The sequence below is a fragment of the Tachyglossus aculeatus genome, chromosome Y4, assembly GCF_015852505.1.
Source record: "Tachyglossus aculeatus isolate mTacAcu1 chromosome Y4, mTacAcu1.pri, whole genome shotgun sequence".
NCBI classification, from domain to species: Eukaryota; Metazoa; Chordata; class Mammalia; order Monotremata; family Tachyglossidae; genus Tachyglossus; species Tachyglossus aculeatus.
In genome coordinates this window covers 2,032,095-2,047,022 of record NC_052096.1, presented here as the reverse complement: position 1 = coordinate 2,047,022, position 14,928 = coordinate 2,032,095, and the positions used below count along the sequence as shown (strand labels likewise).

At 54.4% G+C, this 14,928-nt stretch overlaps 1 protein-coding gene across 1 annotated transcript; it reads right to left on the bottom strand.

Moving 5' to 3' along the window:
* Positions 1–95: 95 nt before the first annotated feature.
* Positions 96–7,076, bottom strand: PPT2 (palmitoyl-protein thioesterase 2). Its single transcript, XM_038768336.1, has 9 exons — positions 6,986–7,076; positions 6,361–6,545; positions 4,963–5,116; positions 4,285–4,380; positions 3,927–4,034; positions 3,426–3,509; positions 2,784–2,868; positions 2,551–2,605; positions 96–1,327 (listed from the first exon to the last, which is right to left on the bottom strand). Exons 2-9 carry the CDS (start codon positions 6,535–6,537, stop codon positions 1,184–1,186), a joined length of 903 nt encoding a protein of 300 aa, XP_038624264.1. The 5' UTR covers positions 6,538–6,545; positions 6,986–7,076; the 3' UTR covers positions 96–1,183.
* Positions 7,077–14,928: the final 7,852 nt, after the last annotated feature.

The following is a 14,928-nucleotide window of genomic DNA, read 5'->3' as shown; positions in this document are numbered from 1 at the left end:
ATCACACAGTCACGCCGCCAGTCACACGGTCAACCGTCAGCCCTAGCCCCTTCCGGCTACTTCCCCCTAGCACAGTGACCCAGCCGGGCACAGAGTAACCGGGAACCAACTTTATTTCCATAAACACAGTGTGGCCTAGCAGAAAGAGCCCGGGACCGGGAGTCAGGAGACGTCGATCCGTAGCCCAGCTCTGCCACTGGCCTGCTGGGTCACCTGGACCAAGCCGCTTGGGCCTCGGTTTCCTCCTGTGTACAACGGGGATAAAATTACGGCTCTCTCCCTCCCTTTTAGACCGCGAAGCCCTAATGGGGCAGGGAGTGCGTCCCAACTGATTAGCTCGTAATGACGCCAATGCTTAGCACAGTGCTTGGCTTGTAGTAAGTGCTTAATAAATACCATCATTATTATACAGGAACTGTGATCGGGCCCAGAGGGACCGGGCGCTCTCCCCCGCCCTCACGCCCAACCCCTTGTATGGGTGGAGGGTCCAGGGTGAGCTGGGAACACTGATGGTGGCGAAAGTGGGGGGACAGGTGCGGGGGCGGGGGACAGCTCAAACCTGAGATGGGCCACGTTGGCCTAACGGACTTCTCGCTCATACTGGGGGCCTGAGTTGGCCCCAACACTGACACCCCTCAAAGCAGGCTCCCGCCCGGGGCCCCCCCCCAAAATCTTCCAAACCCCGGACTGGGGGAGCCGGGCTCTGGGGTGCGGGGTGACGGGGAAGGGCGGGACTTGGGGACTCACACACTTGGGGAACGGGAGATTAAAAACATCCTGAGTCATCCTGATGGGGGTCGGGCCCTTCCCTCCCTCCCCGCCTTCGGGCCCCTACCCCTTCAGGGTGGGGGCCGGCAGCAGCTGCCAGAGTGATAAAAGCCCGATCTCGGGGGGCAGAGGGAGGGCACGGCCCGGAGGCCGAGAGGCAGAAATGGGGTTCCGGGGGTAGGTGTGGGGTTAGGGGTCGGGGGTGTTGGCTACATTCGCAGAATTGAGGAGCCCTGAAAGGAGAAGGAGGGGAAATGTCAGAGACTTGAGAGGAGGGTCCGAGGATGAGGTGACTGGGGAGGGGCCCCGGTTTGGGGGCCCCCTGGACTGAGGGGGGAAGCTCCGCAGAGCCAGGACTCAGAGGGACCCCCGCCAACTGGTAGGAGGAGGCCGAAGGGAAGAGCCGGGGGTGGTCTCAGGAGAGCCAGGGGGCAATGCAGGCGTCGTACAGAGTGCGGTTGGAGTGCCAGGCTGTGTGAGGGATGCCCGCCGCCGGGCAGGGGATGATGGCCCCCCGGGCCGCCAGGGTCTTCAGGCCGAAGGAATCCCGGAGGTACACCTGAGGAAGGTGCGGAGAGACGCACGGGTGTTGGGGAGAGACGCGGGCGGGGAAGACAGGCCCGAGGCTGCGGGTCGCTCCCGAGCACTTATTACAGTTCCACGATGCGGTTAGTGCTCAACAAATACCACTGATGGATCGACAGTGGGGAGAGACCCGGGTGGAGAGAAAGGACGGGGCACAGGGTACTTTCCCAAATGCTCTGGCACGGTAAGCACAATAAATACCACCGATGGATCGCTAGTAGGGGAGAGTCTGGGCGGAGAGACAAGATGGGGCACAGGGTACTCTCCCAAGCATTTAGTACACTTCTCTGACATGGAAAGCGCTCAATAAATGGTAACCCCCTACTCTAGACCGTAAGCTCTGGCACGGCAGGCACTTAATAAATACCACCGACGGATCGCTAGTTGGGGAGAGTCTGGGTGGAGAGACGAGTGGGGCACAGGGTACTCTCCCAAGCATTTAGTACACTTCTCTGACGTGGAAAGCGCTCAATAAATGGTAACCCCCTACTCTAGACCGTAAGCTCAGGCACGGTAAGCACTTAATAAATACCACCGACGGATCGCTAGTCGGGGAGAGTCTGGGTGGAGAGACGAGATGGGGCACAGGGTACTCTCCCAAGCACTTAGTACACTTCTCTGACATGGAAAGCGCTCAATAAATGGTAACTCCCTACTCTAGACCGTAAGCTCTGGCACGGTAAGCACTTAATAAATACCACCGACGGATCGCTAGTCGGGGAGAGTTTGGGTGGAGAGACGAGATGGGGCACAGGGTACTCTCCCAAGCACTTAGTACACTTCTCTGACGTGGAAAGCGCTCAATAAATGGTAACCCCCTACTCTAGACCGTAAGCTTGTTGTGGGCAGGAAATGTGTCTGTTTATTGTTGTATGGCACTCTCCGAGGCACTTAGTACGGTGCTCTGCATACAAGAAGTGCTCAACAAATACGATTGAATGAATGAATACCACTGACTGAAGGAGTGTGGAGAGGAATGAGTGGAGAGACAGGCCCGGAGCAGGGGGCAGAGACACGGGTGGGCGGGAGGTGGAGGATTGCGGGGGAAGGGAAGGCAGATGGTGGGTATCTGCCCAGGACCCTTCAGCTTTGGGTGGAAGAGAGGGGAACTCGGGCGAGCCCACGCTCGGGGGGCTGTGGCAGGGTGGTCACGGGGAAGGGGAGCCTCGGGCAATCAGGGATTCGAGGGGCTCTCACCAGCTGATCCTCCATGTTCAGAACGGTCTCGTTCGCGTCGTAGAAGCCGAAGAAGCTACGGGGACAAGGGGGACCGGGGCGAGGAGGGGGGACCCGATGAGAAGGGGAGGGAGATTCGCGCCGGGTGCCCCCCTCCTCCTCCCTGTCCCTCCCCTCTCCCAACACCAGGCCCACCTCCCTCTCTCCTCCGGGTGTACCCCCCCAGGCCGGCCGGCCCTCCCGCCGGCCCCCACCTGGACTGCCAGGGTGTGATGACGCCATCGTCAGGTCCCCCGATCAGCACCATCCGCTTCACGCGCAGAAAATTCTTCCGCCACACTGCCGGGCCGGTGCGGGGGGAAGAGTGGGGTGGGGAGGAAGACCCAGAGTGAGTACTAGAACTGGGGCTGAGGGGAGGAGGGGAGTGTCCCCTCTCCCCGGCCTCTATCCCCCCTCACCCCCATTACCAACCCGCATACTTCGCTCCTCTAACGCCAACCTACCACTGTGTCTCGATCTCGTCTATCATCTCTTCGCTGACCTCTCGCCCTCAGACAGGAGGGAGAGGGAGCCAGGGAAAAGAGGGCTTAATCGGCACGGCCCAGTGGGAGACAGAGGACCCGGGTTCTAGTCCCTGGCTCGGCCACTTGTCTGTTGTGTGACTTTGGGCAAATCGCTTCACTTCTCCGGGCCTCAATTTCCTCATCCAGAATGGGGGTTCGATGCCTGTCCTCCCTTTCACTTAGACCGTGAGCCCCACGTGAGACCTGATGAGCTCGGATCCACCCCAGTGCTCAGTACAGTGCCTGGCGCAGAGTAAGCCCTTAACAAATGCCCTTTTTAAAAACAGAAAAAGGGCCGGTTGGCCGGGGGAGGGAGGTGGATGTGTGACTCACCAGTGGCATTGGGGTGGTCTCTCTCCCCGTTGATCAGGGCCAGAAAGCTGCTCGCGTTGAGGTACAGGTCAGAGTGGTGAGGATCTGAGGAAGAGACACGAGACAGGCAAGCTGACAGAGAGAAGGCAGGCCGACAGACAGACAGAGAGCAGCCTATCTAGCGGACGGACAGACAGAGAAGCAGCGTGGCTCAGTGGAAAGAACCGGGGCTTTGGAGTCAGAGGACGCGGGTTCTAATCCCGTCTCCGCCACTTGTCTGTGGTGTGACCCTGGGCAAGAAACTTAACTTCTCTGTGTCTCAGTGGCCTCATCTGTAAAATGGGGATGGAGACTGTGAGCCCCACGTGGGAAAACCTGATCACCTTGTATCTACCCCAGCGCTTAGAACAGGAACAGTGCTTGGCACGTAGTAAGCGCTTAACAAATACCGTAATTATTATTATAGAGAGAGCAGGCTGGCCAGCAGGGTGGGCCCGAATCGGCGGCTGTGTCTTGACCCACCGTGCCAGTAGTTGCAGATGGAGAACTCCTGACCCCAGGGGCTGTAGCAGATGCGATACAAGTTCGACCTCACGGATGTGGGAAACAGCCACTTGAGGTAATCTGTGTCTGGGGAGAGAGCGCAGGGAGGAGGGGAGGGATGGAGGGGCTGGGGAACGGCGGAGGGGTCAGAGGGTGTGGAGCAGTTGCGGGGTGGGAGTTGGGGGGAAGGCCGGGCGGGTGTGTGGGTATCGGCTTTGCCCCTCGGGAGTCTGGCGACCCATCCCAGCTCCTCCCCCGGTAGCCCTCCGCTCCCTCCCCATCCCGGCCGGCTCCCCTCCCGGACCCCCTTTCCCGCTTCCCCATCCCGCATACTCACCCCCGTACTGGCCCATCTGCGGGGAGGAGAGGGAGATAAATGTATCGACGTTGTGGTCGTCCATGACGGACAGAAGGGCCCGGCACACCAGGCCCCCTGTGGAGGGGGGCACGGACCCAAGGACGGACGCCGCGACGAGAAGGGAGCAGGTTAGACTTCAGGAAGGACTTTCTAACTCGGGGGCGGGGGGCGGGATGGGATACAAGGAGAGAAACTGGGGGTGGGGGGGGTTGTCCTTATGTAAATATTCTTATACTCTATTTCCCCGATCCTAATTGTAGACTCCAACCTCCCTCTGCTGTATTCAGTCAATTTATTGAGCGTTTACTTGTGCACAGAGCACTGTACTAAGCACTTGGGAGAGTGCAATACAGCGGAGTTGCTAGACACGTTCCACGGTCACGATGAGCTTACGGTCTAGAGACCTGGGTCCTAATCCCAGCTCGGCCACATATGTGCCGAGTGACCTCGGGCAAGTCACTTCAGTTTGCCGGGCCTCAGTTCCCTCATCCGTCAAATGGGGGTGAAGACCGCGAAGCCCCACGTGGGACAAGGACTGTGTCCAACCTGATTAGCTCGTATCTACCCCGGCGCTCAGGACAGTACCCGGCACATTATTAAGAGTCGGAGAGGACGACCCGGCGTGGAGGTCAGAGAGGAGGGGGCAGGGGGTCATACCCTGAGAGTAACAGATGAGGTGGACGCCGCAGGGGGCCTGCTCCATGATGGGGGCCACGGCCGCCCGGAAGCCCTGGACTTGCTCCCACAGCGGCCGCAGGCTCTCGCTGCCGTCGAAGAGATCCAGCACCGTCACCGGGGTCCCGGGGTGAGTCTGCGCCGGGCAAGGCGGGGGGAGGGAGTGTCAGAAACCCCCAGGGCCCCTCTCTGGGGTCGGGGTCTCTCGGCACGTCCACCGGGGGAACACCCCAGGTCCACGCCTGAAAGGGAGCGCCGTCGCCTCAGGACTCAAAGGCACCCGGGATTCTGGTTGGCCCCACGTGGCCCCCCCTGCCTCACGGGTAAGGGGTCCTTCCCCTCTGCCGGCCTAACTTGGCCCGGACCCCCGGCCGTCAGCTGGCTTGGCATTCTTGACCCTTCCCCCATCACCCTCTGACCGCCTCAGGAAGGCCTGGATCGGCCCCCTCCCCAACCCCGTCGCCCGGCCCAGCTGCACTTGGAGGGGTTGGGGGGTTACATCACTCGGCTGCAGCCTCCTTTCCCGGGTCAAGGGGAGAGGAGCTGCCCAAATGGGCTCAAAGTTGCCCTCGGGAGCTGGGCCCCGGGAAGGGGGAGAAGGGCCGTGCGGACCCAACTGTACCCCCGGATCTTCCCTCAGAGGGGTGATGGGAGACGGCCAGGATGCCAGGCCCTGCTGCCCACAGGGGACGAGGGGAACTGGGAAAGGGTCCAGCACTATCCCATCTTCTCGCAAGTCTCGGGCCTGCCAGGATGCCGGGCCCTGCTGCCCACGCGGGAAGAAGGGTGATGGGAGATGGGTCCAGCACCGACCCTTCTTCTGAAGAGTCTCAGGCCTGCCAGGATGCCAGGCCCTGCTGCCCACAGGGGACGAGGGGAACTGGGAGAGGGTCCAGCACTATCCCATCTTCTCGTAAGTCTCGGGCCTGCCAGGATGCCGGGCCCTGCTGTCCACGCGGGAAGAAGGGTGATGGGAGATGGGTCCAGCACCGACCCTTCTTCTGAAGAGTCTCAGGCCTGCCAGGATACTCAGGCCCTGCTGCCCACGGGGGGTGGACCGTGGGGAGCAGGGGGTGGTTGCCGAGTTGTACTTTCCAAGCGCTTAGTACAGTGCTCTGCACACAGCAAGCGCTCCATAAACACGATTGGATGAATGAGAGAATGAATTCCCCCAAAGAGTTTAGGTGGATGGAGGAGCCCCGCTGTTGGCCGACGGGGAGACACCGAGTCGGGCTCCCTTTCCCGGGCACCTGTGGGTGGGCTAGAGAGGATGGGGTGCCGGGCCCCCCGTTGGCCACCCTCCTCCTCCCCTGGGGGCTCCGAACCCTGCCTCCTTTCCATTCCCTCCCCTGGGCCGACCCCAGCCCCACCTCCCCCGACCTGGTTGATAAAGTCGAGCAGGTGGCGGAAGCTGGAGGAGCTGTCGAAGAGGCCGTGCACCACGATCACCGGCTTGTGGGGGGCGGCGGCGGCGGGGGCCAGGGGCACCAGAAGCAGCAGCAGCAACAGCAGCAACCCTGGGGGGGTCGCGGGGCTCCGGGCCCAGGGTCCCCCCATGCTCCGGCCTGGTTGGGGGCGGGGAGGAGGAGTTGGCACCCGCGGATCCTCCTCCCCCCCCGACAGCCGCCCCTTCTCGGGACAGTCCAACCCCCCGGATCAATCAATCAATCAATCGTATTTATTGAGCGCTTACTGTGTGCAGAGCACTGTACTAAGCGCTTGGCAAGTACAAGTTGGCAACATATAGAGAAAGGATCTAACTCTAACTTTGCTGCAGGCCCCTGGGGGGGCGGGGGGGTCCCAAGGTCCTCGCTCCGGGGGCGTCGAGGCCCGGCTCCCCCTCCCCAGCTGCCCATGCATTGGGCCCCCTCCCACTGGGCACGACTCGGGGATGGCAGCCCCCCCAATCAATCAATCAATCAATCGTATTTATTGAGCGCTTACAGTGTGCAGAGCACTGTACTAAGCGCTTGGGAAGCTGGCAACATATAGAGACAGTCCCTACCCAGCAGTGGATCCGCCAATCCCGCTCCTCCCCGTGTTTACTTTCCCCCTCGGCCCCAATCCGGGGGGAGGGGGGAGAAAGGGAGGGAAGGGAAGGGGACGGGAGGGAGGGAGGGAAAGAGGGAGGGAGGGAGGGAGGGATGGGGAGAGGGAGGAGCCACTGCGCGTGCGCGGGGAGCGGGCGAGCTGGGCGGCCGTCACGTCCGGGGCTTTCCCTGGCAACCGCGCGGGCGTCCCTGGCAACGGGGAGGGAGGGACCGGAAGGTTCCATTCCGAAGGAAGGGGGGGGAGGCGGTGGAACCGCCCACTTAAGGCAGGGAAAGGGGGGAAACGGAGTCAGCGCATCGCAAGCAGGCCCCCGACGACGGCCCGGGACCCTGCCCCATCCCCCTGCATCCAATTCTTTTCCTCCCGCCCTATAGATCATATATATCTATAGATATATATCATATATATCATATATATCTATAGATATATATCTATAGATATATATCATATATATCTATAGATATATATCATATATATCATATATATCTATAGATATATATCTATAGATATATATCATATATATCTATAGATATATATCATATATATCATATATATCTATAGATATATATCATATATGTATCATATATATCTATAGATATATCATATATATCTATAGATATATATCATATATATCATATATATCATATATATCTATAGATATATATCATATATATCTATAGATGCATATCATATATATCATATAGATCTATAGATCTATATCATATAGATCTATAGATCTATATCATATATAGATCTATAGATGTATATCATATATAGAGATCTATAGATCTATATATACGATAAGCGCTTGGGAAGTACAAATCGGCACCATGTAGAGACGATCCCTACCCAACAACGAGATGTATATCCATATATATATGGATATAGACTGTGAGCCCACTGTTGGGTAGGGACTGTCTCTATATGTTGCCAATTTGTACTTCCCAAGCGCTTAGTACAGTGGTCTGCACATAGTAAGCGCTCAATAAATACGATTGATGATGATGATGATATATGTGTATATATCACATATATATATGTGATGTATGATATATATGGATATATATACAGATATATATGATGTATATATATACACACATCTATATATATGATGGCATTTATTAAGCGCTTACTATGTGCAAAGCACTGTTCTAAGCGCTGGGGAGGTTGCGAGGTGATCGGGCCGTCCCTCGGGGGGCTCCCAGTCTTCATCCCCATTTTACAAATGAGGTCACTGAGACCCAGAGAAGTTAAGTGACTTAACCAAGGTCACACAGCAGACATGTGGGGGAGTCCGGATTAGAACCCATGACCTATGGCTCCCAAGCCCGGGCTCTTTCCACTGAGCCACGCTGCTTCTCATCCCTCCCCCCAGCTCTCCCAGTCCACGATGTGAAAAGCGTTTAGAACAGTGCTCTGCACAAAGTTCTATTTATTCTGACGGTTTTGACACCGGTCTACATGTTTTGTTTTGTTGTCTGTGAGCCCGTTGTTGGGTTGGGATCGTCTCTACGTGTTGCCGATTTGCACTTCCCAAGCGCTTAGTACAGTGCTCTGCACACAGTAAGCGCTCCATAAATACGGTTGAATGAATGAATGAATAGTAATAGGGGAAGCACTTCACTTCAGTTCCCTCATCTGTAAAATGGGGATTAAGCCTGTGAGCGCCCCGTGGGACAACCTGATCACCTTGTACCCTCCCCAGCGCTTAGAACAGTGCTTTGCACATAGTAAGCGCTTAACAAATGCCATCATTATTATTATTACGGAGTAGAGAGCGGTAGGTAGGTAGACCTACCTACTATGTGCTTTGCACATAGTAAATGCTTAATAAATGCCATCATTATTATTAGTAGTAGTAGTAAGCGCTTAAAAGCAGCTTGAGAAGCAGCTTGGCTCAGTGGAAAAAGCACGGGCTTTGGAGTCCGAGGTCATGGGTTCAAATCCTGGCTCCACCAATTGTCAGCTGTGTGACTTCGGGCAAGTCACAACTTCTCTGGGCCTCAGTTCCCTCATCTGTAAAATGGGGATGAAGACTGGGAGCCCCCCGTGGGACAACCTGATCACCTCATAACCTCCCCAGCGCTTAGAACAGTGCTTTGCTCATAGCCAGCTCTTAATAAATGCCATCATCATCACTAGTAGTAGTAGTAGTAGTAAGCGTTTAAAAAGTACACTTATTGATGATAATAATCATAGTAAACACCATTGACTGACTTTGAGGGAGGGAGGGGGGCGGACAGCCCTCAAGCGTGGTGTTGAGCGCCTACTGTGTGCAGAGCACTGTTCTAAGCGCTCGGGGGGTACCGGACAGGGCACTGTGCTAAGCCGGTGGGAAAGGACATTGTCGTTGCCACGGTGCCGGGGGTCCCCCTCCCCCTGTGGCCCCCCCAGCCCCGGGCCCGGCGTCTTACAAGTCTCCTGGGATTTCGAGGGCATGTTAAGAGTCTGTCCAGCAAGCTCGAGGCCCGGTCCTCGAAGCTCCTTCAAGGGCGTCCCCGCCCCCTGACCCCGCCCTCCGTTTCCTCCTCATTCATTCATTCAGTCAATCGTATTTATTGAGCGCTTACTGTGTGCAGAGCACTGGACTAAGCGCTTGGGCAGTCCAAGTCGATAACATACAGAGACGGTCCCTACCCAACAGCGGACGGGACCCCGGCGTCCTGCCCAGCCCTGCCCTGTGAGCCCACTGTTGGGTAGGGACTGTCTCTATAGGTTGCCAACTTTTAATACAGTGCTCTGCACACAGTAAGCGCTCAATAAATACGATTTGATTGACTGATTGATTGATTGCCCGATAATTATCCCTGGACATCCATGTCCGTCTCCCCCTCTAAGCCACAAGCTCCTCGTGGGCAGGGAACGTGTCCACCCACCTCGCGCCCACGTCCTGCCTCTGGCTTGGAACGCCCTCTTTCCTCATATCCTGCAGACAGTTACTTTTCCCTCCCAAAATCAATCAATCAATCGTATTTATTGAGTGCTTACTGTGTGCAGAGCACTGTACCAAGTTGGCAACACATAGGGCCGGTCCCTACCCAACAGTGGGCTCACAGTCGAGAAGGGGGAGACAATCAATCAATCAATCAATCAATCAATCAATCGTATTTATTGAGCACTTACTGTGTGCAGAGCACTGGACTAAGCGCTTGGGAAGTCCAAGCTGGCAACACACAGAGATGGTCCCTACCCAACAGTGGGCTCACAGTCGAGAAGGGGGAGACAATCAATCAATCAATCGATCGTATTTATTGAGCGCTTACTGTGTGCAGAGCACTGTACTAAGCACTTGGGAAGTCCAAGCTGGCAACACACAGAGACAGTCCCTACCCAACAGTGGGCTCACAGTCGAGAAGGGGGAGACAATCAATCAATCAATCAATCAATCAATTGTATTTACTGAGCGCTTCCTGTGTGCAGAGCACTGTACTAAGCGCTCAGGAAGCCCAAGCTGGCAACACACAGAGACGGTCCCTACCCAACAGTGGGCTCACAGTCGAGAAGGGGGGGACAGAGAACGAAACAAAACGTATTAACAAAATAAAATAAACAGAATAGATATGTACAAGTAAAATAAATCAATAAATAGAGTAATAAATCCGTACAAACATATTTACATATATACAGGTGCTGTGGGGAAGGGAAGGAGGTAAGGCGGGGGGCATGGAGAGGGGGAGGAGGGGGAGAGGAAGGAGGGGGCTCAGTCTGGGAAGGCCTCCTGGAGGAGGTGAGCTCTCAGTAGGGCCTTGAAAGGCCTTATTGAAGGCCCACCTCCTCCAAGAGGCCTTCCTTATGCCCCCCTCCCCCTCCTCTTCCCCACTACCGGTTGAGTCACCCTGACCTGCTTCCTTAATTCAATCGCTCCTCTCAGCCCCACAGCATTTATGACCAGGCCTGTCATTTATTTGTTTCTATTCATGTCCGTCTCCCCCTCTAATAATAATAATAATAATGATGATGGCATTTGTTAAGCGCTTACTATGTGCAGAGCACTGTTCTAAGCGCTGGGGGGATACAAGGTGATTAGGTTGTCCCAGATTGTTTATTGTTGTTTTGTTCTCTCCCACGCACTTAGTTCAGTGCTCTGCCCACAGTAAGCCCTCAACAAATATGATTGACTCTCTCAAGCGTTTAGTACATTCTAAGCGCTGGGGGGATACAAGGTGATCAGGTTGTCCCACGTGGGGCTCACAGTCTTAATCCCCATTTTCCAGATGAGGTCACTGAGGTCTCCCCCTTTTAGATTGTGAGCCCACTGTTGGGTAGGTAGGGACTGTCTCTATATGTTGCCAACTTGTACTTCCCAAGCGCTTAGTACAGTGCTCTCCACACAGTAAGCGCTCAATAAATATGATTGATGATGATGATGATGATGATGAGGGCTCAGAGAAGTGAAGTGACTTGCCCAAGGTCACGCAGCAGACATGTGGCAGAGTGGGGATTCGAACCCATGACCTCTGACTCCAAAGCCCGGGCTCTTTCAACTGAGCCATGCTGCTTCTCTAATAATAATAATAATAGATGGCATTTATTAAGCGCTTAGTATGTGCAAAGCACTGTTCTAAGCGCTGGGGAGGTTACAAGGTAACCAGGTTGTCCCGGGGGGGCTCACACTCTTAACCCCCATTTTCCAGATGAGGTCACTGAGGGCTCAGAGAAGTGAAGTGACTTGCCCAAGGTCACACAGCAGGCATGTGGCAGAGTGGGGATTCGAACCCATGACCTCTGACTCCAAAGCTCTGGCTCTTTCCACTGAGCCACGCTGCTTCTCTAATAATAATAATAATAATAATGATGATGGCATTTATTAAGCGCTTACTATGTGCAAAGCACTGCTCTAAGCACTGGGGAGGTTACAAGGTGAGCAGGTTGTCCCACGGGGGGCTCACAGTCTTAACCCCCATTTTACAGATGAGGTAACTGAGGCCCAGAGAAGTGAAGTCACTTGCCCAAGGTCACACAGCAGACACGTGGCAGAGTCGGCATTCGAACCCATGACCTCTGACTCCAAAGCCCGGGCTCTTTTCACTGAGCCACGCTGATCCTCTAGACTCAGAGCTCTTTATGGTCAAGGAATGTGCTCACTTATTGTTGTTTTGTCCTCACCCACGCACTTAGTCCAGTGCTCTGCCCACATTAAGCACTCAACAAATATGACTAACTGACTCTCTCAAGTGCTTTGTACATTCATTCATTCGATCGTATTTATTGAGCGCTTACTGTGGGCAGAGCACTTTACTAAGCACTTACAGAGTACAATTCAGCATTAAAGAGAGATAATCCCTGCCCAAACCGGGTTTACAGTCTGGGTGACGCGGGGGAGACACACATCAAAAAAGTAAACAGGCATCAATAGAAATAAATATAATTATAGGTACATACATAAGTGACTGGCCCAATGTCACACAGCAGACAAGTGGTGGAGCCTGGATTAGAACCCATGACTTGCTGACTCCCAGGCTCAGGCTCTAGCCACCATGTCACGCTGCTTCTCATCATCATCATCATCATCAATCGTATTTATTGAGCGCTTACTATGTGCAGAGCACTGTACTAAGCGCTTGGGAAGTACAAATTGGCAACATATAGAGACAGTCCCTACCCAACAGTGGGCTCACAGTCTAAAAGGGGGAGACAGAGAACAAAACCAAAGATACTAACAAAATAAAATAAATAGAATAGATATGTACAAATAAAATAAATAAATAAATAGAGTAATCAATATGTACAAACATATATACAGGTGCTGTGGGGAAGGGAAGGAGGTAAGATGGGGGGGATGGAGGGGGGACGAGGGGGAGAAGAAGGAAGGGGCTCAGTGTGGGAAGGCCTCCTGGAGGAGGTGAGCTCTCAGCAGGGCCTTGAAGGGAGGAAGAGAGCTTCTCCATTCATTCAATCGTATTTATTGAGCGCTTACTGTGTGCAGAGCACTGTACTAAGCGCTTGGGAAGTCCAAGTCGGCAACATGTAGAGACGGTCCCTACCCACCAACGGGCTCACAGTCTAGAAGGGGGAGACCGAAAACAAAACAAAACACGTGGACGGTTGTCAAGTCATCAGAAGAAATAGAAGTAAAGCTAGATGCACATCATTAACAAAATAAATAGAATAGTAAATATGGACGAGTGATAAATATAGGAAGTAAGTCAGGGCGAAGCAAAAGGGAGTGGGAGAAGAGGAAAGGAGGGCTTAGTCATTCATTCATTCATTCAATCGTATTTATTGAGCGCTTACTGTGCGCAGAGCACTGTACTAAGCGCTTGGGAAGTACAAGTTGGCAACACATAGAGACGGTCCCCACCCAACAGCAGGCTCACTGTCTAGAAGGGGGAGGCAGACGACAAAACAAAACATATAAACCAAATAAAATAAATAGAATATCGGATCAGACCCAGCCCCTGTCCTGCTTGGGGCTCACGTTCATTCATTCATTCAAGCGGATTTATTGAGCGCTTACTGTGTGCAGAGCACTGTATTAAGCATAGTAGAAGAGATGTGCCTTCCAAAAGTTTTGAAGGTGGGGAGAGTCATTGTTCGTCAGATATGAGGAGGGGAAGGGTGTTACAGGCCAGAGGCAGGATGTGGCAAGGGGTTGGTGGTGAGATAATAATAAATAATAATGACGGCATTTGTTAAGCGCTCACTATGTACAAAGCACTATTCTAAGCATTGGGGGGGGATACAAGGTGGTCAGGTTGTCCCATGAGGGGCTCACAGTCTTCATCCCCATTTTACGGATGAGGGAACTGAGGCAGTCTCCCCCTTCTAGACTGGTCTCCCCCTTCTAGATTGTGAGCCCACTGTTGGGTAGGGACTGTTTCTATATGTCGCCAGCTTGTACTTCCCAAGCGCTCAGTACAGTGCTCTCTGCACACTGTAAGCGCTCAATAAATATGATTGATTGATTGATTGATTGATTGAGGCTCAGAGAATAATAATAATAATAATGATGGCATTTATTAAGCGCTTACTACGTGCAAAGCACTGTTCTAAGCGCTGGGGGGGATACAAGGTGATCAGGTTGTCCCACGAGAGGCTCACAGTCTTCATCCCCATTTTACAGATGAGGGAACAAGGGACAGGGAAGTTAAGTGACTTGCCCGAGGTCACACAGCAGATATGCGGCGGAGCCGGGATTCGAACCCATGACCTCCGACTCCGAAGCCCGTCCAAAGATAGGCAACGCGGAGGTGCAGTAAGAAGGTGAGCACAAGGGGGAGCGGAGTTTCCCAAGTCTCTGATCCCTGGCCTCCGTCCCCTACCTCAAACAGCAGCAGGATCACAAGGCGTCCCACATCCACCTCTCCCTGCTTCCCGGCAAGTGAGAGTCCAAGAGCTGCTACCACGGGGCGGCCTGGGGAGGGGACCAACAAGTAACTCGGACGCACCTGTTTCCATCTGCCCAGGTGGAGGGAGGACGTGGGACAGTTTCCCCCAACGGCCTGGCCTTCAATCCAGTCTGCCCCAATTTTTCCAAGCAGATATTTTGGCCAAGACCCCCAGAAAAGGGTAGCCGCTTCTGCCACGATGAGTGTGGCATCTTTTGGAAGGCACATCCCACTCCTGACACCCTCCCTTCTCTCCTTCTCCAGCCCAGCCCGCACCCTCCGCTCCTCCACCGCTAATCTCCTCACCGTACCTCGCTCTCGCCTGTCCCACCATCGACCCCCGGCCCACGTCATCCCCCGGGCCTGGAATGGCCTCCCTCTGCCCATCCGCCAAGCTAGCTCTCTTCCTCCCTTCAAGGCCCTGCTGAGAGCTCACCTCCTCCAGGAGGCCTTCCCACACTGAGCCCCTTCCTTCCTCTCCCCCTCGTCCCCCCTCCATCCCCCCATCTTACCTCCTTCCCTTCCCCACAGCACCTGTATATATGTATATATGCTTGTACATATTTAT

What these genes read in the sequence shown, in the direction of transcription:
- PPT2 (XM_038768336.1), bottom strand. Translation starts at nt 6,537, where the DNA reads ATGGGGGGACCCTGGGCCCGGAGCCCCGCGACCCCCCCAGGGTTGCTG. An exon ending in GCAGATGGGCCAGTACGGGG is followed by an intron (nt 4,035 to 4,284) that starts GTGAGTATGCGG and finishes CTCTCTCCCCAG; the next exon opens with ACACAGATTACCTCAAGTGG. An exon ending in ATCACACCCTGGCAGTCCAG is followed by an intron (nt 2,606 to 2,783) that starts GTGGGGGCCGGC and finishes TTGTCCCCGTAG; the next exon opens with CTTCTTCGGCTTCTACGACG.